The sequence below is a fragment of the Erithacus rubecula genome, assembly GCF_903797595.1.
Source record: "Erithacus rubecula genome assembly, chromosome: 1".
NCBI classification, from domain to species: domain Eukaryota; kingdom Metazoa; phylum Chordata; class Aves; order Passeriformes; family Muscicapidae; genus Erithacus; species Erithacus rubecula.
Window position 1 is genome coordinate 80,252,870 of NC_136658.1, and position 23,086 is coordinate 80,275,955.

Consider the following 23,086-nt stretch of genomic DNA (forward strand, 5'->3'; position numbering starts at 1 on the left):
GGGTGGTTTTTTTAACCTCTGAGTTTGAGAACAGAATAGTTCCAGCAGTCTTTTCTCTCACAATGATTCTGAAATTAATGTTCCAGTCTCTGCTTTCTCAGTCTATAGTTCTTATTATTTCTTCTGGTCAGTTTTCTGGGGTTTTTTTTGTCCAAAACATTGTGCCTATAATTTGCTCCTTTTCATATTTTCTTCTAATTAATCTGAAGCTTCAGGAGGCCCAAAAGAGCATGCCTGAGAGGTACTTGCTGACTGTTTTCTGATATGCTTGGAATTAAGAATATAGACCTTTTGCAAAGACTTAGGCATTATTCTGTAAGGATGAAGATGTGGAAATGGTTATCTCTACTAGGACTAACAATCATCTCTAAATACCAAAGGAGTGTTGTTAACAGGACCCTGCTTACCATGCATGGCTGAGAGCAACGGTGAAGAATTATGACATTTAAAAAAGGTTGCCAGCTCTTTTTTGTGAATATTTTCAATAATAATCCAGTTCTGAAGTTAAATCACAATGTAAACAATGCTAGAGGACCCTCCTTTTTTTGGCTTGATTTTTCCCATGGATAAAATATGAGAGGCAGCTCAGTGAGCTTCTCCCACTGAGCACAAGCTCTTCTAAGCAGGTCAGGCTCATGTGGTGCTCATCTCCTTCAGAACTGAAGAAAAAGAGAATACCCTTGTTTAAGCTAATCTGTGGCCTTGCACTAAAACATTAAAAAATCTCAAACCCTAGTACTTATATCTCTTGATCCTTGGACATGGTGGGACTTGGTACTGTAAGGCTGAAGTTCATTTCGAGACAGGGATTTTCTTGCTTCGAAATCCAGAAAAAGGAACTGAGAATTGACACAGACATTGCTCTCCCCTGCTTAGAAAGCTGTGTGTGCTCATGAAACACCAAAATTTAGTAAAGTAGCTTCCTGGTATATATGATTCTCTCTCCTCAAGGGAGAATGTCAGCTAATAAGTGTTGAATGTTCACTAATTACTTAGGTGTACAACCAGGAGAACATGTTCATGCATTTTTACTTTAGTGCTTTAAGGATGGGTCATAATCCAAAGATACCAAAAAGGAAAATATTATTTCAGAAGTAAAGCTTACATGTCTTCTGAGAAAAGCTGTCCTGGGAAATCTCATGTGAGTACAGAACTGAAAACACAGCTTTGTAGGAATTTAGTAAAAAAAAAAATTCTCAGTTTGGGTGAATGTCCTCATATAACTATAATGATGAGTATGACTACAGCATTTTAGTCTGTTCTCACTTATGTAGACTCCTAATAAATTTTTTTTTTTAGAGTAGTTTGAAGTTTCTTATGTTCTCTGCCATAAAGGAATCTGTTAAAATATAGCTCTCCTGCCCAATAATTTAATCTGTTAAAAGCTCAAGACTCTTAAAGAGGCAAAGCTATCCAATTTTGTCTCTTGGGAGTTTTAGCTTTTCTTAAATTAGTTTTTCTGAGCTTAGGGGGGGAAAAAAAAATCTGTTTTTGCCAGCCCTTCATCATTGTACACGAGAAACAGCTGTTGTTTTCTGGAGCTTGTTTTATCAACAAGATAAAGAAGGGAAGAAATCCCCTGAACCAGTTCCAGCTGTTCCCTGCCGTTGCTGTTGTCAAAACTCCTCTGCTCACTTCTGGGGGGGCAGAGGGGAAACGTGCATCACGCCCTCACAACTTTTGCAAATATGTCAGAGCTGGGCAGGAAGGAGCTGCTTCCTCTTTCATGTCTTGCTAGATACTGGAGTGCAGAGGCTGGAGAACAGGGGCATTGAGCTTGGCCCAGGAGACACCAGATATGTGGATACCTTTGGCAAAATTGCAAAGCAGAGCTGTCAGTGAGCAACCTCAAAACAAGAAGACATTTACAACTGTCTGTGCCCAATGGCTTTTGTTTTCCCGCTTTGAAAAATGCTGATCTTTGGGAAATCATGCTGAAAGACTTCAAAAAATGCTCCTTCCCGTATTTCTTTTCACAACCCAAAGGGCAGCAGGAAGCTTTTGTTACTTATTTCTGCCCCTGGTGTGTTAGTGAGGGTTTCCCAGACCTGTGCTGTTAAATAGATGGCACTTTAAGTCAGCTGAGATTTTGGGTTCTATTTTTAAATTGTCTTCTAAAACAAATCCACAGATAGTCTAATGTCTTATAGTCTGAACATAGCTGATGCTGGAGGATTACTCCTGTGCAGCTGTAAGTATTGAGGCCCAAAGCATGCAGGTGTGCTTTCAGAATGGAGACATGTGGGCCACATCTTCGGAACATTCACTTGTACTGCTGAGGAAGTACAAGTCAGGAGCTTGGATTTTGTAAATGCCTGTCTCTGTTCAACAGCAGGGGCCCAAGTCATTGGTGGACCATATTATGGGAGGATAAGGAAGATGTGTAGACTTGAGAGGATGCTGATACTTCCCTTGCACACAGTGACACCTCCCCTTTACAGAGATAGTTGCAGTAGTTTTTGGTGTAGAATGGTGGGTGTTGTGGGTTTTAGAACATTTTTTGCAGTGCTTTCTTGGAGCCAATGCTTTGTGGCCATTTGCTGTCCAGGGGGGAGAGGGCTATGGCCCCACTGATCCCATCCCCAACACATCCCACAGCAGCTGCACACTGGGCATTTCTACTTTGGCAGGGAGGCTAAGAGTAAGAAAAGTTTCAAGTTGGAAGGATCCTCTCAGTTAATCTGTTTTCTTTTTTAGCTAAAGCTTGGTTTATAGATACTCACATTCATATTTAAAGTGCTTATAGATATAAACTCATCTGTAGATGTTCTGATTTCTTGGCAGCTCAGTTTCCTCTAGGGTAAAGCTGATCAGTCTGACCTCTTCACAGGACTTTTGCCCAGCATGGAAATTTTTTGGCATGTGTTGATTTATTGAAGGGAGGACACCGTGTTCTTTGCTGCTCTCTAATTTGAAAATAATTGTGGTTCTTGTGTTGGAGCTTGATCTGGGTGTAGGCAGATGTTGGGCAAACATCCTGGCACAGGTTTACCAGCCAGCACTCCTGTCAGTCCAGTCCTTCATCCCTTTTTGGCAAGGATCACAAATTGCACAATATGACCACTGGTTTATTTATTTATTTTACAAAGACTGATATGCCCAGGCTGTGGGCAAGGTTTGGGCTGGGCATTCAAGAAGAAACAGACCTATGAATCTTTTTGTTGGCTGTTGTTTATAAAGTCTTGGCAAGCTCTCTCCATATGTGTAACAATAGTTTTGCAGCAATGGCTTGGAACATGATTGGTCTCTGGAGATAGACAGGTAATCACTCCTGGTTGCTTTGTCTCCTTGAGTTTAGGTTCTGGTTCTGACTTTTTTGTCAGCTGAGCTCTACTTGGAGGTAAAGAGGCTGTTTCTGTGGATCTTTCTCCAGGAATCTGTAATTAGGAAAGAGAAAGTGAGCTGATTTTTCTACTAGGCCAATAAAAGTGCAGTGAGTGGTGGGATCACCAGTCCATACCAGCTGTCTTGCAGTGATTTTTTGTTTTTCTTGGGATCTGTTTGTTCCCTCCCTGCATGTGGGAATGGAGCAGGTCCACGGTTCTGTGCCAGGCAGGGTCTTGCTCCTCTGGGATGTGTGTGCTCAGTGTTCCTTTCCTCCTGGTTAGAGCTGAGAGCAATGCTCAGCTGCTTCTTGCACCAAAGGTGTTTGGTTTTTCTATGGTAAATGGGGGAAAATAACTTGCAAAATAAAAGAGACCTCTTGTTTAGAGATATTGCCTTAAAAATCAGTTTTTTTTTCACTCCACTAAGGAGAATGAGTACATAATTATATGAGTGGATGACTGAGTTGTTCCACCCCACATTTTCTTCCTATATTTTCACATCATCACAGAATGTGTAAGGTTGGAAAGGACTGCAGTGGCTCACCTGGTCCAATCTTCCTGCTGAAGCAGAGTCATCCTGGAGCACATGGCACAGGATTGCAGCCAGACAGTTCTTGAAAAGTTGCAGTGAAGGAGACTCTACAATTTCTCTGGGCAACCTGTTCCAGTGCTTGGTCACTGGTCACAGATGGTCCAGATTTCTTCCCATTGCTGTTCTTGGTTCAAAACCCCAGGCAGTGGCAGCAGTCAAAGGTTTCTGGAGGTTGCCATGGCCCTGAGGGGTCTAGCATCAATTACCCAAAGCAGATGAGAATGTCCTAGGACATGAAACACTGGAGACTGCTGGCACCTTTTGACAGCCTGGTCTCCTGAAGATGGTGTGTCTGTAGAAGCTGTAGTGCATAGAGTTTTGAAAGCACATTCACTCAAAACTGAGCTGTAGAATCATCCTTTCCTGTATTTTCGGTGTATTTCTGGTGTCCAGCAATGAGGGAGGAGAAACATTTGTCAAGTCCTAAAAGGAAGGAAAACGGTGTTAGTCTCAAAAGTTTAAATAAAACTTGTGTTTGAAAATCATCTGAGTTTCTGTTTGACTGTTTCCCTTCTGTTTTGGTTGAAGGGAAACTTCTCATTTCCCATTATATAAATCGTTGCCTTCTCTTCATGTTACTCATTTCTTTACTGTGTATATAGTAATACATATAAAGTTATATCTATTTGTATACATCTACATAGCTATATGTATGTATTTTCTAACCAGGTGCAAAATGACTGCTCAAGTAACTCTGGAGGATGCCTTGTCCAATGTGGATCTCTTGGAGGAACTACCATTGCCAGATCAGCAACCATGTATTGAGCCCCCACCATCATCTCTTCTTTACCAGGTATTTTCTCATTATGGGATAAAGTTTTTCCATTTCCCGGTGCTGTTAAGAAAGAGTACGTTTTGCTCAAAACCGAAGTGTGTTTTATTGGCAATATATAATATAAAAAAAATTATTTTCCTAAAACCATAGAATGGTTTGGGTTGGAAGGGACTTTAAAGATTATCTAGTCCAACCCCTCTGTCATGGTCAGGAGCCCCTTCCACTAGATCAGGTTGCTCAAAGCCCCATCCAGCCTGGGGTGAAGACTTCCAGGGATGAGTAAACCACAGCTTCTCTGAGCACCCTGTTTCCGTGCCTCACCACCCTCACAGTCAATAATTTCTCACTAATACCTAGTCTAAATCTACTCATTCCCATTCACTACATGCTCCTGTACAAAGTTCCTCTCCAGCTCTCTTGCAGGGCCCCTTTAGGTCCTGGATGTTGCCATAAGCTCTTCCAGAGCCTTCTGTTCTCCAGCCTGAAAAATGCCAGGTTCTCAATTTTTGTTTATAGGAGAGATGCTGCTACAAAAGATTTAATTCCATGTTTTCCTTTCTCTGCAGCCAAACTTCAACACTAATTTTGAAGACAGAAATGCATTTGTCACTGGTATTGCAAGATACATTGAGCAAGCTACAGTCCATTCTAGCATGGTAAGTAGATGTTCTGATACACACTTTTGTAATGCATAGAATAAAAGGAGGGGAATAGATCTTCTTGCAGTTCATCATAAGAATTATGGTCACAGAAAACTTGTTACACTTCCAGGAGGAGGTAAGGTGAAAAAGTGTGTGGCTTTTTTTTTTCCAAACACATTTCTTAAAAATTTTTAAAATTGCCTTTCCTCTTGAGCAGCTAATGTTGTTAGTTGCTTTCATGGCATTCTTGGAAAATTAGGAATAACACGTTTTATAATTCAAGAGGTCAGTTCACAAATGGTGGAATGGGCAGATAAAGCACCTGGGTACATGGTACTGAAAATTATGTGTGTTTACATCAATCTTCTTTTATTCCTTTACCTGTTTTGATTGTTTCGATACTGTTGTACCTTTCCTTTGCCATGTAAAAAATTGTTCTGCATGTGCTGACTCTTTTGTCCTTGAACATTCCACCTGGGATCCGTGAGTTTAAAAGTAAGAATAAACATCATCCCATGACCCTCCTCTACCCTAAGATTAGTATTTCAATTTATGCTTATAGATCACAGTGTCATTAGTTTTGGGAAGAAAGAACAGCATACAAACCAGTCTGATCTGGGGAGATAATAATTGGTGATGTATCATTCAGCATGCAATATGTGTGTGATTGTACATAAACATTCTGATGAGAGAAATAGGTTCATTTGGACAAGGGCTTGGAATGACAGAAGACACATGGGTATAATCCTTTTGTATTACAATTCCTAATAATACTGCTTGTCTTCCCTACAGAATGAAATGCTAGAAGAAGGTCAGGAATATGCAATCATGTTATACACATGGAGAAGCTGCTCAAGAGCCATTCCCCAGGTAATGGATGAAAACTACTGTCATGCAGCATGGGAACTTCTGTCTTGTTTTAGTGTGGAGTTACACAGAAAGAGGTTTGTCAGTGAGGTCCAAAGTGGAGTCTGCTTTGATTCCTGAATTGTTTAGCTTGGCATGCCATAAAACAGTGTCTTTTAGCACTTGGGGACCAGTTGGACTTGTTTTTTTTTTATAAGGCATTTATATCAGTGCTTCATGGAGTTTGTGACTTTAATTCTAGAATAGCATAGGGGTAATGTCCTTTAAAAGGAAGATTTTTGGTTGTAGGATCTGCTTGAGGTCAACTTTTCATTCAATGGACTCTTCCCACTCCCCAGTTTAATACTTAAATTCAAAGCAGGTGGCATAGTATGAAACAGTTATCATTCAGATTAAACATGTATGTTTCTAGATACTACTCCAATTCAGCCACTTTCTAAAGGTCAGAGCTACACAGTGCTTTCTTCATCTGTGTACAATAAAAAAAACTCTGCTGTGAATGAAAGCTTCAAGTGTCTGGGAGTGGCTGCACAGGAGAGGGTGGGAAGAATATTGAGAGGCGTCAGAAAACTGAACACAATTGTTACCATGAATTCACTCCTTCCTTTTTACAAATCTGTAATGCAATTATTTTTATACTGAAATGTAAGAAAGTCTTGTCCTGTGGTTTAAATATTTAGAGTGGAAGTCAGGAAACTTGTTTTAATTTCAGTTCTGGCCCTATTTTAGTGCATGATTTTGAGCAAGTGACTTAATGTGAAAAGGTTACACCCTACACACCCTACATATGTGTTTGACAACTAAATTACTTGCTGTAAGGTAGTAGAAAAATCATAGATTGTTTTGGGTTTTTTAATACACAATAAAGCTTAGAAAATTAGCATAGGATTACTAAACCTGGAAATTTTTGTCTTTAGTTTGTCTCTTTAGGATGATAATGCATTTTCTCAGGATCATAGCTGCTGAGATTTTATCAGGCAGTCTCAGGTATAACAACCTCTTTAATTATCCACAGGTCAAGTGCAATGAGCAGCCTAACAGAGTAGAAATTTATGAGAAAACAGTGGAAGTTCTGGAGCCAGAAGTCACAAAACTGATGAATTTTATGTATTTTCAGGTAAAAGGAATAGAAACAAAATTTTCCAGTAGGCTTGTAATTTTGTATTTCTGCTTTGTGTAATTCGTATTGTGTGCTCAGGTACTGAACTTGGTCATTATATATTAGAAAAAACACATCATATTCTCTCAAAGGCCTGTCCTAAAAACTTGAGTCAATCTGCATTAAGACTATCAACATAAAATGAAAAGTAATTGCATATAGTCTCTATGCAGCACATGGGAACACAGATCTGTCACTTTAGGAAGAAAGGAAATAGAAATATAGTATCTTTCACATGTATAATAAGAGCAGCACAGAAACTATTTGCTGAGGAATGAGGGATCCACAAGTCTGGACAGCAGAGCAGCAGGTGCAACTTTGCTATGGTGATTCATAATTGAGGCAAGCTAACCCAGTTGTTGTGACCTGCCAGCTACCCCAGCTGGAGAATAGCAGTCTGTCTTGCCTTCTCCTCCCTCCTGGCAGCTTGCCATCTATTTCAATGGACTCAGGATGTTTCCAGGCATTATTCAGAGATGGAGCAACTAGAGCCTGTGAGGCCTGGAGCACACAGAAAGGAGGAGATTGTTTGTGCTCAGTAAGACCCCTGCTTGGGGAAGACAACAGGAAATGTTACATTTCATTCAGTCTCCCTTCATTCAAACAGATTAGAGCTCTAAAGTCAGAACAGATTCCTTTTTTCATTTGGAGTTGCTGTCTTTTTCGTATTTGTAATCTCCATCTGAAATGGCCCTGGTGTGTACTTGGAAATAAGCCCTCAAATAAGCATGTAGCAGGATGACTTAAGAGAGCTGGCATGTACAGTGTGCTGTGGAGTTTTGGTTGTTTGAAGGGAGGAGTCCTATAATTTGCTTTTTAATTCATATATACTTTCTCACTAAAGAGCATGAAATTCCTTTTTTCTGAGGAATTTTAAACTTCATAGAATCACAGTTGGAAAGAGTCTTGAAAACCATATAACCCAATCCCTCTGCAGTGAAAAAGGGGTATTTTTTAGTAGATCAGATTGCTCAAAGCCCCATTTAACCTGGCCTTGAGCACTTCCAGGGATGGGACATCCACAGCTTTTCTGGGCAACTTGTTCCAGTGCATCACCACCCTCATTGTAAAAAAAAACTTTTTCCTTATATCCTGTCTAAATTGACTGTCTCTTAGTTTAAAAAACATTGCCCCTTGCCCTATTCTTTATTTGTACTTTTAATTACTTTTATCTGCAAAGAAGAACCTTGGCTCTTGTGTCAGGCAAGATTGGTGGCAAAAATCACTGGTGGCACTTGTAGCACACATCAAGTACACAGAGGAGGACTTGAAAGGCCTCATGCCTTGCTAGTTTTGCATGCTTTAAACATTTTTCTGCTTCACTGGAGGTTTTCACTGGATGAGCTCTAGGTATATGATGAAACTTTTCCCCTGGAAATGTCATGGCTTTTTCTCCCTACTTTTCTGTCTTTTCCCCCCATTAGAGAAACGCAATTGAACGGTTTTGTGGGGAGGTGAGACGCCTGTGCCACGCAGAGAGAAGGAAGGACTTTGTGTCTGAAGCCTATCTGATCACTCTGGGCAAATTCATCAACATGTTTGCAGTGTTGGATGAGTTGAAAAACATGAAGTGCAGTGTGAAGAACGACCACTCAGCCTACAAGCGGTAAGTGGCGAGGGGCAGCAGCACCTGGGCTTTGCTGCCAGGATTCAGGCCTCCCACGAGATGGCAGCAGTTGCTTTTTTCTGACAGCTTTTTCTTCAAAAATAGTCTCTGCATGGGTGGGACAAGCTACCTTGAAACTAGAGATGGCTTGACTGCAGTTAGGCAGTTAGTACATCTGTTTGTGCTGTTCTTCCAGCAGCAAAAGGCTTTTCTGCCTCCAGTGCCAAGCTGTCAAATAGTCATGTCTTGGTGTATTCTAAATGTAATGCATATACTTTGTTCAGTAAAGCTTCTAAGTTTGAAAGGAAGCTGGCTTTCTGGTCACTTGTGCTACTCCTGTTCTGATCTGTTCTGTTCATGGCATCCACTTTTGACATTTGTAGCTGAGAGTTATACTTGTTCTTAACATGTTTCAGCTTTGCTGTTCAAAATCATTGTGATTGCAGGTATAGCAGGGAGGGGAGGGGGTGAGATACCTGTGGCCAAATTTTGTATTTGAGCTACCAGATGGTATCAGGTGTCCTTCTGTTGAGCTCTGAGCAGAAGGGCAGGTCAGCCTTTATGCCAGCTCTAGCATCTGTGATCTTTCATAGAGAAAACTATTCAGCCAATGACTAGCCGAATTTACCCCTGTTGATTCAACTTATGTGAGATTTAGTTTCTACCTCCACCTACCTGTTGTAGTTGTTGTGCCTGGAGACCACTTAAACTTACTTGGTTTGCCTTTGTTTTTCTTTGGAGTGTGTTTCTGCAGGCCAGATGCTTGTTTCCTGGAAGACTGACTTTTCCTGGGTTGTTGAGTGGCTTGGATCTATAGAGCCACAGCTGCACTCAGTTGAAGGATATAGCCAATGTTTCTTCATTTGTGTTTTTTTGGAGCTTCTAAGTAGGGCTGTAGTGAGGAATTTGAGATAGTAAACCAGTTTATTTTAGGTAAATTAAGTCCATCGCTCTCTTCTTGTGAACTTTTCACTTTTTTTTTGAGGGGATAGATTTATTTACAAGCAGTCCTGGCCAAGGGAAATACATTTTTTTCTTCTGTTTTTAAAGGGCTGCTCAGTTCCTGCGGAAAATGGCAGATCCTCAGTCCATTCAAGAATCTCAGAACCTTTCCATGTTCCTTGCCAACCACAACAAGATAACACAAGTAAGCTTGAATTGTCTTCTTACAAGTTTGCAAAAGTATGAAAATAAAGCTCATCCAGTTTGGTAGTAATTTTTTTCCCAGTCAGTGTAACTAGTTAACTAATATGCTGCTTTTTTTTTTTTTTCTCCAGTCTTTGCAGCAGCAATTGGAGGTGATTGTTGGCTATGAAGAGTTGCTTGCAGATATTGTGAATTTATGTGTGGACTACTATGAAAACAAAATGTATCTAACACCCAGTGAGAAACATATGCTTTTGAAAGTAGGTTTCTTTTGGGTACAATATTAAAAAAAAGAACGTTGAGGCAGGCCACAGATGTTTGAATTACAGATTGTTTCTGGTTGTTTTTGTTTTTTAAGGGAACCAGATTAAGCAAATAATTCAAATTATTGCTTTTCCTCATCATTGTCTTTGTTGTATTGCATGCTTAAATTATTTGAAAGCTTTTAATCCATTTTTGTTTTTCATAAATTGAAGTTGACCCATTTGAACTGCATCCAATTCTGTGGAATTGTGTTGCTATGAAGTATAATGAGAGCAGAAAGGAACTACTATTTTATTTTAGATACATGGCAAGATTGTTTCAAAAGCTTTTGGAAGTCAGGCTGTGTATCAAATATTTCAGGGAACAAGTATCTTGAAATTAGGATTGGTAAATCAGTTTAGTTAGCTAGAGTATGTACCTGTAATAAGAGGGTGCTGGGCAGTATGAGATGTGGCTGATATTATCAGCTGCTTGTCTTGCAGTGGAAGAAAATATGTAGAGCAAGAGCTAAAAATTTGTCTTGTGGCAAGTATTTTGAGTCACTTCAATGTTTAACTTTTGAAGAGTTCTGTTTATTAGGGGTAAACAAAAGTCTTCTAAAACTACACATGAACTCTAGAGTATTTATATTCTATCTACAAGGGATCCCAGTGTGACATTTGTATTTAGGCCTTTTGTTCAGTAGAGATGCTTAGAACACAGCAAGCTCTACTTGACTCCTGTAAATACTAAATTGAATCACACAATATTCTGAGCTGGGAGGGACCCACAGGGATCATTGAGTCCAACTCCTTGCCCTGCAGAGGATCATCCCCAAGGGTCACACCATGTGCCTGAGAGTGTTGTCCAAACACTTCTTGAATTCTGTCAGGCTGGTGCTGTGACCACTGCCCTGGGGAGCATTCAGTTTGCATGTACAGAATTTGAATAAAATGAAAGTGAAAAGAAAGGCTCTAAAAAGGAAAAGCTCTAAAAATAGCCAGGCTCTCATTTCAGTGAGATTTTGGTTTTGTTTATGCTAAAGCTTTATACAAACAAGCAGTATCTTTTAAGGGTAACTGATCAGGCTAATGTTAATGTAAAAACTGCTAATACATATGAAAAAAAATAGTACAGAAATGTATGTATTTGAAAGTGTATTCTGTTTGAAGGCGATTGGGTGTTTCAGGACTGGTTTTAAAATGTTACCTTTTTAATTATATGAAGAACAGACAGGTTTTTACTTCTGAGTTCCTTTTGTGGAAGGCTTAATTTTTTTTCCTTTTTCAGGTGATGGGCTTTGGATTATACTTGATGGATGGAAGTGTCAGTAACATCTATAAGTTGGATGCAAAGAAAAGGATAAATTTAGCCAAGATAGACAAGTACTTTAAGGTTGGTTGAGATGCGATTTTATAAGTAGTTTCTCTTGCATTTTAAATATATTTAAATAGGAAAAAAAGATCACTTTGGGTTATAATAAATGGGTAAATAATGGTTTCCTTTCACTACAATTTGTGTAACTGATTTATCTAATCTGTTTTGTTCCCTGTGTACAGCAGTTACAAGTTGTCCCACTGTTTGGTGACATGCAGATTGAACTTGCAAGATACATTAAGACCAGTGCCCATTACGAGGAAAATAAATCCAGGTAGGAAGGAGAAAGAAATAGAGTGGAGCATCTGGGGTGGGAGAGATCTGACCCTTGGAGTATATTTTCATACTCACCTGTTAATCCATGAGTCTGTGGTAATTAATAGGATTTTCATTTCATCATCTTTTTGGTGAGAGTATTTAATTATTAATATAATTAATTTAATGGGTACAACTGGAGAAACAGATGATTTAAAAACCTTTCTATGCTGCTAAGCTCATTTTTGTATCTGTGACATTTCTTGTCACTTGGGTTGGAAGAAATTAATTTTATCTTACACTAATTTAGTTTTTATTTTTTCCTTTAAATATGAAACTTTCTTTAAAAGAAATGAAGGCTTTTGCTAAGAAAGGTGAGCAGTAGTAGTGCATGGATGAATAGGCATGTGCACATTGTACCTGGAGCAGAAGCTTAGTTTGTAACCCTCTATTTTTGTTTTTTTTGGCTAGGTATGCAGCACAGCAAAGTGGTGGGAAAATGCAGCCAGTCATTGCATTAATGGATCCATGTTTTTTTTGTTACTGCTTTGTTTTAGTGAACCTTTCTGTGTTCCTCCAAGACCTTGCCTCCATGCAGTTACATAAATTTAGAATGTTGTGCTTTGCATTTTAATTACTGCAGGAAAAAAATCGCATAACTTGCATGTAATTGCTAAGAGAAAATCAATGGCAATGGGCCTATCGAGCTACTAAAAATATGAGGCTACTTAACATGACATTCTTGGTAGCATGTTCTTTGTGTGCCTCTTCATAACGTGTTAATAATACTTGATAATGCCTTTTTTACAGCTGGGGGCATACTATACATTCTTCAGAGTTCAAAAATAATAAACAAAAAGTGTCTGTGTGGCTAGATGTATCTTACAGTTTATACCTGTACTTCTGCCCTACCTTTTAATCCTTTTTGTTCTTGTTCCTAAGTGTCTTTGAAGAGAGATGCTCGTTTGTATTTCACAGCAGCAGCTTTTAAAAAACAAAAACTCTCAAAATGGACACAGTTTTTTTTCTTAAGACTTGGAAGAAGTGCTGTTTGAAATCAGAAGGGCAGTTCATCACTAATGGCTTGTGTAGGGGTAGAGGTGAAGAGAGGAAAAGCCTTGAACAACAGAGAAGGAAAATGTGTAAAACAAAACAAAACTAATGCATTGTGGATCTTTCTTTGCAGCATCATTTATGCTGTTTATTGTCAAAACTGATTCAGGTGGGGTTTTTTTTGTCTTCTGAACCAGGTGGACATGCACATCTTCTGGCAGCAGTCCCCAGTACAATATTTGTGAGCAGATGATCCAAATCAGAGAAGACCACATGCGTTTCATATCTGAACTGGCTCGTTACAGCAACAGTGAGGTGAGTGGGGTTAGAGCCACGTGTGCAAATTGCACATCACTCATTAACAGTTATTATCAAGTATCTGAAAAGCAGGTAAGTCTCTGGCTAGCTAAATGACAATGCTTGGCCACTTGAGTCAAGAAAAGCTGGCTACAGGTCTAATCCCCATTCTCTAAATTATATTTGCACTATTTAAATTTAACATAATAATGACACATCATACAAACTCTAACATTCTTCTGCCTCTTCCTCTCTATGTATCTCATATTTATCATAGAAATTTTGGTATGTCTCATATAGAATATGTTGTCTAGTCCTTATTCCAAACAGCTACTTGTAACAGTTTAAACAAAACTAAGTTAAGAGGTTAGTAAAAGAATACAGAAATAGATATTTGTACATGCACTCATACATACGTAGTATGTAGAGACAACTAATAACTATGTGTATCCTATATAATTAATATCTTGAATTCATCTGCAACAATATCGTGGTCATTAGGGATACCAGTGGTTTCCATCTCTTGATCAAAATCTGTGAAGTTTTGTAAATCTCTAGAAGAAAAAGGCTGATGCTAGATGGTAAAGCAGGTGTTGGTATATGATGCTGTTTTAGTGCATCAATCAATGTAGAAATTTGGCTGTGGATGCTGAGTACAGCACAGTTCTGATGTGGATTTGGGTGTGGGTTTTCTGATTTTTTTTTTTTTTTTTTCTATAATGTCTAGGTGGTGACTGGGTCTGGTCGACAGGAAGCTCAAAAAACAGATGCGGAATATCGGAAACTCTTTGATCTCTCTCTCCAAGGCCTGCAGCTTCTCTCCCAGTGGAGTGCTCATGTCATGGAAGTGGTATGTAACATGGGAAATAAAACCAGATGAATAAGAGGTGGCTTGGTGAGGTTAGACAGAATAATATAGCTTTGCTTTACTGGACTGAAAAATGCATGTTGTGTTTTCAAAGGATCACAGAATATCCTGAGTTGGAAGAGACCAAGAAGAATTTTGTTCCCTTAGTTTCCTTCTTCCTTCACTCCTTTTCTCCTTATGCTTCAAGCCTCATTCCTAGAGGATAGCACATGAAGTTCTGAGTCTAGGAGTAATGTTGTTGCTTTGAAGATCCAGTAGCTTGTAGTTCACACAGTACATTCAGCTTGTTCAATTTAATGGATAGGCTGTCACCTGTGAACCTTCACCAGATGTTTTAATATCACTCTTGATACAAATATTTTGTAGACTAAGACTTCATCATTTCCTTTTAAATGTTGTTTAAAATTATATTGTTAGAAACATCTGCATCTGTACTGACATTCAGTCACTGAGCAGGTGACAGAACAGCTCCAACTGGCTGTGTTTAGACATCACTGCTGAGTAAATTGGAGCATGTATGGTTTTAACACACAAAAATGGATGGAAGGGCTCCCATTGGCCTTAGACTGGGCTTCTGATCAAGAGAAAAGTGCAGGATAAGGAAAATATGAGTGGAGATGAGGGAGGGGAAATAAAAAATATGCTGAGTTGTTTCTCTGTATTGAAATAGTTTATTTTAAAAACAGATGCCAGTTAGAAAAGTGAATGTGCTTTTTTCCAGTGAGAAGCTGCTTAAGGCAGAATTTGAAGAAGAGGATTCAGGAGTCTTTGTTGTGCTGCAGACATTGGATAAAAGCCTTAGCTGAACCAAAACATGTTCTAGAAAGGGTTTAAACAGGACTTGCTGTATGAGAGAAGCCAGACTTGCTCCTTTTCTGCCTCATATGTCTCATGGAGTATGAAATAATTTGCACTATGCAACTCCAGTGCAATCACAGTGGGCATAGCTGGAGAAGCAGTTTTCTCTCTCGTTTTTATTTTTAACTGCCTCTTTTAAAAGCCAGTAGATGAGTCATGCTTTTCCCTGTATTATCCTATTCCTATTTAAATCCACAGTGTATTTAATGGTGAAAATCTTGTTCTCCTTTTCTCAAGAGAGGTTGCTGTCATCTATTCCTTGCCTCTGCAGCTCCTAAATTTGCACCCTTTAGTTCTGTCATCACAATTTGCTACATCCATGGTCTCTTCACAGTGAAAATCTTCCTATTTTGTTATATCTCTGAAGGAAGTATCTGATTCTTAGCTCTGTTTCTATCCTAGTTATTCCAGGACAAACTTTCTCTGAGCATCACAGCAGGTTTTTTGGCTATTCTCACCGTTTTTCATTGTCTTTCTCATCGAAGTTCTTTCACCTTCTTCCTGTCCTGCTGAGAATTTATTCTGATATGAAGTATCCTAATTATTTACCTGTCTCCACCTTCACTGAGTATCCATGAACCTAGTTACATCCATCATGTTCAGATAAAAACTTGCAGCATGTATTTGTTGTGCATCTTGACCCTGTCAGTTTAATACCCCCAAGGAACTTCATGTTTGTTTAATCATCTCCCCAGTGTCCTCTTTGTAGCATTCAGATTGCAGGGTGAGATGCTCCCCTTTGCTATAGGTGAATTGATGCTGTCAATCTGTTAGAGTAGGCAAATTTGTATTGCTCTGTCATCTAATATTTATGCTAAGGTGGTGTCAACCAGATCTTACTTTGTGCTGAATTCAAACAGTGAGAAAATTGTATTTAAATGTGACTGGAATTTTTCACATGAGGTACCCTGATGGATATTAGGCCAGTCTGACACTGCTCAGGAACATTTTGAGCTGTGCTTGCAATGACTGAGGAGGCAGTATTTAAGAGAAGTGCATGCTGTGCAGATCATATTGTCATAGATAATGCAGCTATTTCCACACCTTTCAGTCTGTTAAACATAAAAATCAACCCTCCCCCCAAAAAAACCCCCAGCAACCCAAACCTTTCTGGTTGTGTTCTGAAATCTAGATGTAAATATTTCATCAAGTAGAAAGCTCCTCTTTTTGTGTGGGGGTCTGATGGATTTTTTTTTTTTTCTTGTGTTCTGAAGTCTTTCTGTGTTTCTCATATGTGAAGCAGAGAAGAGACTTTTGCCTGTGTTAACGTTTGGAGAGTTAAAAAACACCCTTAAGTGCAATACCTGCTGAATTGCATTTCTTTGGAATAATACAGAATCACTTGTTTTCAGGAAAAGTTTTTAGGAAAATTATTGTTTGGCATTTCCACCAGATAGTAGTTTCAGAATTTATGCAAAGTTTGAACATACTACCAAATACTATTCTTTAAATATTCATGAAAACACTGAGGTATTTCTCAAAGCACGTTGTTTGTGTCCAGCTGTGTTTTGTGTTTCTCAGGCATTTTTGTTTCTTTTTGTTCCCCCCATCTTTTTTTCTCCCTCTTCTGCCTTGTGAACTGCAGTACTCGTGGAAACTGGTTCATCCAACTGACAAATACTCTAATAAAGATTGTCCTGACAATGCAGAGGAGTATGAAAGAGCAACAAGATACAATTATACTAGTGAGGAGAAGTTTGCTTTGGTTGAGGTAAGAGAAATGCTTTTCTATAGGGATTTTCCAAAGATTAATTCTATACAAAAGAGAACATTCTCTATAAGCATTTTGCATATCCAGTACAAAAAGGTAGCCTGCCCTGTGCTGACTCTGAAACAGTGTGTTCCTCCATTCAGTATATAGGAGGAGCACAGTAAATCTATCCTTTATCATTTGTAACTTGTTAATTCCTCTCTTCTCATTTTTTGTATTTAAAAATGCGCTGTTTGTACAAATATACAAACAAAATAAAAAAAATACATTTGTGTGGGGTTTTATTTTGCAGGTGATTGCCATGATCAAGGGTCTTCAGGTGCTGATGGGACGAATGGAAAGTGTTTTCAATCATGCCATTCGTCATACAATTTATGCAGCTCTTCAGGACTTTGCCCAGGTCACACTTAGGGAACCATTAAGACAAGCCATTAAAAAGAAGAAAAATGTCATTCAGAGGTAGCATAACTGTTTTCATGTTTTTTCTGTGTTCTTTCCTCCAGACCTTAGTAGATTAGTTGCAGCATTGCACAGCTGTTAAATTCTACCTCTCTAAGCCTGTACTCGCAATCTGTCTGGCATTTGTGGTTAGCTTGGTTGGATACAAATTGAAAGTTGAAGAAATCTGAAGTTAAAAATGAAGTTAAAAAGCAGGAGTCCAGGCTGTCTTGAGCTTCTTAGGACTACTTTAGGAAGTCTTGTGTTCCCTGTTGTTTATTTTTATTTTAAGAAAACACTAATACACTAATAGTGAAAGCAAGATTAGTGTTTGTGCTTTGAGGAAAGGTTTCACTGTCCATTTTATGATTCCAGTGTTTCCTTTCCTTATGTCTCATGTTTATTCCACTCTTCTCTTTTCTCTGGCTCTCTTAGCATTCTGTCTTATTTCTCAGCTTCTGCTGCTTTTGGCTTATTAGCCTTACACTTCTAGTGCTCCATCTGCCCACACTGATTGGTGACATTTCCTGACCTTATTTTTTTTGGTCCCTAATTGTTTGCTTTTAATCTTGACTCGTTTTTAATTTGTTTACTCTCACGTTTCATTGCAAAGCTCTTAGAGGTGAAAGTCCTTAGCTAATTAGACTTTTCCTAAATGCTCTACCACAAAAATGTCACCATAAGCTAAAAATAAATAAATTGGTCCATATTATCAGGTTTATAGGGAGAGTCTTTTTGTGGCAGGATTTTAATGAAATAGAAAAATATTACTTTCATACCTGGTCAGATTTGGGATGAGACATTTTCTTGATCATTCAACATGCCACAGGATATCTCTGACTGTGTTCCTGGCAAGTATCTTGAGTTCCAGTTTAGTATTTGGAGCTAAAAGTGTGAAGCTGTTTGTATAAATTTCAGCTCAATTCTGGAATCTGAATTTCTTCTTGGAACAGGAATTTTGCTTTTTTTTCATTTTGAGCCACAATTGTGTCTCTTTAATTTGGTGAATAATCTGGTTTGGTTTGATTGAATATTAATTTAATTCATGATGAATATGTATTCATACTAGTATGAATGTGGTTTGATTGATCCAGCTCTGGGGTCCACAGCACAAGAAAGATGTGAACTGGTTCAAAAGAGTCCAGAGGCCAGGAAGATGATCAGGGGGCTGCAACACTTTTGATATGAAGATAGGCTGGGAGAGCTGGGGTAGTTCAGCCTGGAGGAAGAAAGGCTCTGGGAGGCCTTATTACAAATTTCCATTACCTTAGAGGGGCTTATAACAAAGAGGGAGAAGGACTTTTTATTCAGGCAGATAGTGACAGGACAAGGGACAATGGTTTTACTGAAAGAGGAAGGCAGATGTAGATTAGATATTAGGAAATCCTTTATTTGGAGGATAATGAAGCACTGTAACTTGTTGCCCAGAGTAGTTGTGGATGCCTCATCCCTGGAAGTGTTCAAGGCCAGGTTGGATGGGCCCTGAGCAACCTGATGTAGTGAAAGGTTTTGCAGGGGGAAAGTTGGAAGTAGATGGTCTTTAAGGGCTCTAGACTACCTTTTTTGATAACCAGCATGGAATGGTTTTTCTGCTGGTGTGTCATTCTTGAAGACATTGGTGCAATTCTTTGTTCTTGGTTGGAATTACCCTGAGCTCCTGAATGCTGTTGCAAAGTTTCTGTGCTTGTGGAAGAATGCTTAGAAAAAGTAAAGTGTTCTATCAGGACACTTGGATGTGCTGCAGTCTGAAGCCATGGGAATTGTGTTCAGTGTTTTGCAGGCCATAAGGAAGACAGTGTGTGACTGGGAAGCAGGTCATGAGCCATTCAATGACCCAGCTCTAAGGGGAGAGAAGGACCCCAAAAGTGGTTTTGACATCAAAGTCCCAAGACGTGCGGTTGGACCCTCCAGCACTCAGGTATTTTCCTGTCTGGTGGTTGTGATACCTGTCAACAAATATTGCATGAGGTGTTTTCTTTCTGTCCTTAACTATTTTAAAATTGCAGGTTTTATTGCTGTCTTTTTTTAATGCTAAATCTACTCTGATTTATATTTGCAAAATTATATACACTTAATCAAAATCTTCTGCCTGGATTGCTGTAATTTTCTACTCTGATACATGATTTTTCCAAGTGTTCAATCTCTTTAATTTGATTTTCTGGAAACAAAGATTTTTCTCATTGAGCTTCTAATGTTTTTTAAATAATATTTTTGAACTATTTGAATTATTTCTTGACTACTCAAGACTGACTTTATGTCTGGTATGGCTGGTGAAATTTTTTTGTTAAATCACACTATTCACTAGATGTCTAGTTTTAAAATATGTTTAAAATAAAAATGAAGGTCTGTTAATACATGGGAAAGTATATGACTTTTGAAAGAATCACTCACAGTGTTCAGTGAATGATAAAGCTGGTCCCTAGAATCTAATTTGCCTGCTGCCACTAAAATGAGATATTTCAAATGTTTTCTGTGGTAGTCATCAAAATCCCATACCTAGATGCTCATTCTTGTTACTTCCAAGTAGTTTTTATTTCATTTTTTATGTCATTTGTGATTTGTTTGGAGAGTATATGGTCTGATATTCATAGCTCATCTGAGAAAATGAGGTACTGAGCACTTGGGGTGAAAAATTGAAGGCAACTGTGGTTTGTGAAAACAATCTTTAAGTACCTGAAATCTGTTGGAAAGGGAGCACGTATGGTGAATAATTTTGGTTAATAAAAAGTTGTTTAATTTGTGATAAAATTGGTTTAATTAAAATCTTGTTTTGATAATTGCAGAAAAATTGTTTTGATTTCTAATTTCCTGGGGTGAAAGAAAAGGTTAAATATCACCACCAGTTTGCTTCTCCTGTGCTTTAAGAGCTTTGCTTCACCTTTGCATCAGGCTGTTTAGAGTATGTGGTTCTATCTGCTTTTTCTGCTCTTGGGCTGGCACACTTGTCTGTCTGGGCTGACAGAGGCAAGAGGTCAAATATATCCATTTTAGATAGGTTTTCCTCAGTTTCACACAGCTCTAAAATGGCTGTGTATGAATGGGTAATTGGTGCTACCTGGAAATCTTTTCTAAATCATTTGATAAGCTAATGGCTCTCTGAGCATCCTCTGAAATGAAATGAATGGGGACTTTCCCTTTGCTTGAGGGAGCCCCAGACTGCAGTGATTATTCTGAACAACCTTTCTGTATGACCTCCTCTGCATGCTTACTGTGCTGCTTTTCATTTTTAACAAACTAACACGTTTTCTCCGCTTCTCTTTCCCGTTCCTTATTTACCCGTGTGTTTTTATTAACGGATTCTCTTCCCCTGCCTGCCCCTGTCTGTTGGTTTTTAGCTCTTCATGGTTCGCACTATGACAGAGTCCTTAAACTCTGCCGAGCTGTTGAAGCAGCTCAAGTCTCTGGGATTGGAAAAGCTATTGCATGTGACACACAAGTTTCTGAGGCAGTCCTACATCTATCCGCCTCTTTTAAACTTTGGTGGTAAGACATTACTTATTACTTTTACTTTTTGTGGTGATGTGAACTGTTCCACTGCGAATGGTCTGCTGCTGAGTGTCAGTGGAGGTCCCCTTGTCATGGGTAGGCATTTGTGCTGGTGTGTAGGCTAGTGTTGCATCTGTTCCTCTTGCCTCAAAGGCTTTTATCCACACAGTGCCAGTTTTCAGTTTGAAGTGGAGCAGTCGCTTACTGATAGTAATTCTCAGTGTTGCTCAACTAATGTACCATGTGTATTTTCCTTTTTTCCCCTCCCCTTTCCACCATAATTGTTTCCTTTAATGATACAGCTTTACATGGTGAGAACTATGTTAGAGTCCCTCATTGCTGACAAAAGTGGTTCCAAGAAAACCTTGAGAAGTAGCCTTGAGGGGCCCACCATATTGGACATAGAAAAATTCCATCGCGAGTCTTTCTTCTACACTCATTTGATAAATTTCAGTGGTAAGATATGTAGATGATCAGTGTCCAGCTTAGCATGTCCTAACACCTCTAACACGACCTGGAAAATGTTTCCGATTGCCTAAGTCAACTTAAGCTTTTATTTATCAAAAGCCTTGGTCTGTCCAAACTTTTTCTGAGATGGTGCTTAGCATTGTGTGGGATTTTTGACTTGTTCTACGTTTGTTTCTAATGCGTCAAATTTCATATTGTTACCTCCCTTTTCTATTTTCTTTATGTATGTATTTATATAAACAATAAGCCTATACACATTGAAATTTTTTAAAGGAAGTAGTTTTTGTGTTTTGGGAGATTTTTTTGTTTTTGTTTTAAGTACAGAGGAGACAAATTCTCTGTTGTGGTAAATTCGATGTCATTTCACTACTCTTACTATTCAGTTAATTGTAATCGGAAACATGCTGTCCTAAAGAATTCACCTACTGACATTGAGTGTACCTAGTCCTTGTCATCACCATGCTGTGTTGTCTTTCATTTTTGTTTTGCTGCTGGTCTCCTTTACCCTTGGAGAAGGGGGAGCTTGTTAATATCAGTCATAGTGCTGCTGGGGAACAGCACCTCAAAAGGTCTTCAGAAGGTCTTAGTGTAAAAAGTTCATTCCTGTTTTAGTTCACACACCTTCAGGAAAAGAAGGATTTTGCCAAGTGTTTTCTGGAGAGGTGGGAAGCACACCTCTGGGCCCTTAACAGTGTCTTAGAAGCTTGTTTTAATCCTACTTCATATGTCTGTTGTCATTTCCTGCCCATCTAATCAACAAGAACATGTGGAGCAATTCAGTCCTCCATAGGGAGGGATGGTACTGGTAGTTCCAGTGCAATTTTGCCTCCTTCACTTGCTGCTTCCCAAATTCAGTGTATGGCTTTCTCAGCCCCCAAATGAGAAATTAAACTAGAAATCCTTTTTACTGATGTATGCAGTTTTTATGTTTAGTCTGATAGTCTGTCCATTTCTGCTCTTTTTTTTTTTTCTCTAAGGCACCACTTTGGGGGCCAGTGAGGAGTTCAAAACTCTTATGAAAAGTGATGGCCCTTACATTTTGAATTTGCTTTAGATTATTTGGCCTATCTACAGCTCTAGTGACTTGCACTTGCTTCTTTTGTTTTGCATTGCATCATCAGAATCACAGTTGTATTGTACCTGATGTTTTTCTATAAGAAGTGTAATTCTCCCTTATTTATTCTGAAAGAAACCCTGCAGCAATGCTGTGATCTGTCCCAGCTGTGGTTCAGGGAATTCTTCTTAGAATTGACCATGGGCAGAAGAATCCAGTTTCCCATTGAGATGTCCATGCCTTGGATTTTGACAGATCATATTTTGGAGACAAAGGAGGCATCAATGATGGAGTAAGAACCACTTATGCTCTTTAACTGAATCACTATTTTTCATGATTACCATTCCTTATTATAATGTTGCTGCTTTAATTGGTTTTAACAAGTAGTCGTTGAGAAGGTATTCTAAACATTAATAAAAAATTTGTCACATATTTGCCCATTTTCAGATTCTCTAAGTTTGTTTTTTTTTTTTTAAGTAAGTAATTCAAATGCTAAACCTTTCATGTAGGTACCATTGCACCAGCCACATATTTTGCTCCTTGAGTTCTCTTTACTTATCCTCCAAAAATATCAAACATAATGTATAGTGGTAAAAGCCTAGTTCCATTTGGATGGACAGCTACATCTAGAAAACAACTTTTAGATTTCAAACATATCTACACCTTTCCTTGAACCAGAAAATATTTTCTTAAAGGAAAAATCAGGATCCTTTTTATAGAAACTAAAAAAGAAAAAGATCTTGTTTTCATGAGCAACTTGTGAATTGCAATATTGACTGGTTTACATCATCTTGGCTGCACCATCCTAAAGAATCATGACTTTTATACACAAAAATATAAAAAAATATATACAAAAGATGTAACTC

The 23,086-nt window shown here is 38.6% G+C and overlaps 1 protein-coding gene across 2 annotated transcripts in view; it reads left to right on the plus strand.

Annotated features, from left to right (window-relative positions):
• CYFIP1 (cytoplasmic FMR1 interacting protein 1) overlaps positions 1-23,086 on the plus strand; it is a 72,417-nt gene that overhangs the window by 13,047 nt on the left and 36,284 nt on the right. Inside the window, exons 2-17 of one of the 2 annotated variants that reach the window (XM_079315219.1) lie at positions 4,588-4,711; positions 5,260-5,349; positions 6,127-6,204; positions 7,217-7,318; positions 8,785-8,966; positions 10,017-10,113; positions 10,244-10,372; positions 11,646-11,750; positions 11,915-12,006; positions 13,238-13,355; positions 14,065-14,187; positions 16,649-16,774; positions 17,067-17,233; positions 18,983-19,130; positions 20,548-20,695; positions 22,356-22,512. In XM_079315219.1, coding sequence (XP_079171345.1) covers positions 4,595-4,711; positions 5,260-5,349; positions 6,127-6,204; positions 7,217-7,318; positions 8,785-8,966; positions 10,017-10,113; positions 10,244-10,372; positions 11,646-11,750; positions 11,915-12,006; positions 13,238-13,355; positions 14,065-14,187; positions 16,649-16,774; positions 17,067-17,233; positions 18,983-19,130; positions 20,548-20,695; positions 22,356-22,512 — 1,979 coding nt within the window. In that variant the 5' untranslated portion in view covers positions 4,588-4,594. Of the gene's footprint in view, positions 1-4,587; positions 4,712-5,259; positions 5,350-6,126; positions 6,205-7,216; positions 7,319-8,784; positions 8,967-10,016; positions 10,114-10,243; positions 10,373-11,645; positions 11,751-11,914; positions 12,007-13,237; positions 13,356-14,064; positions 14,188-16,648; positions 16,775-17,066; positions 17,234-18,982; positions 19,131-20,547; positions 20,696-21,000; positions 21,155-22,355; positions 22,513-23,086 lie in introns of both variants that reach the window. The other variant, XM_079315218.1, reaches the window with a different exon arrangement.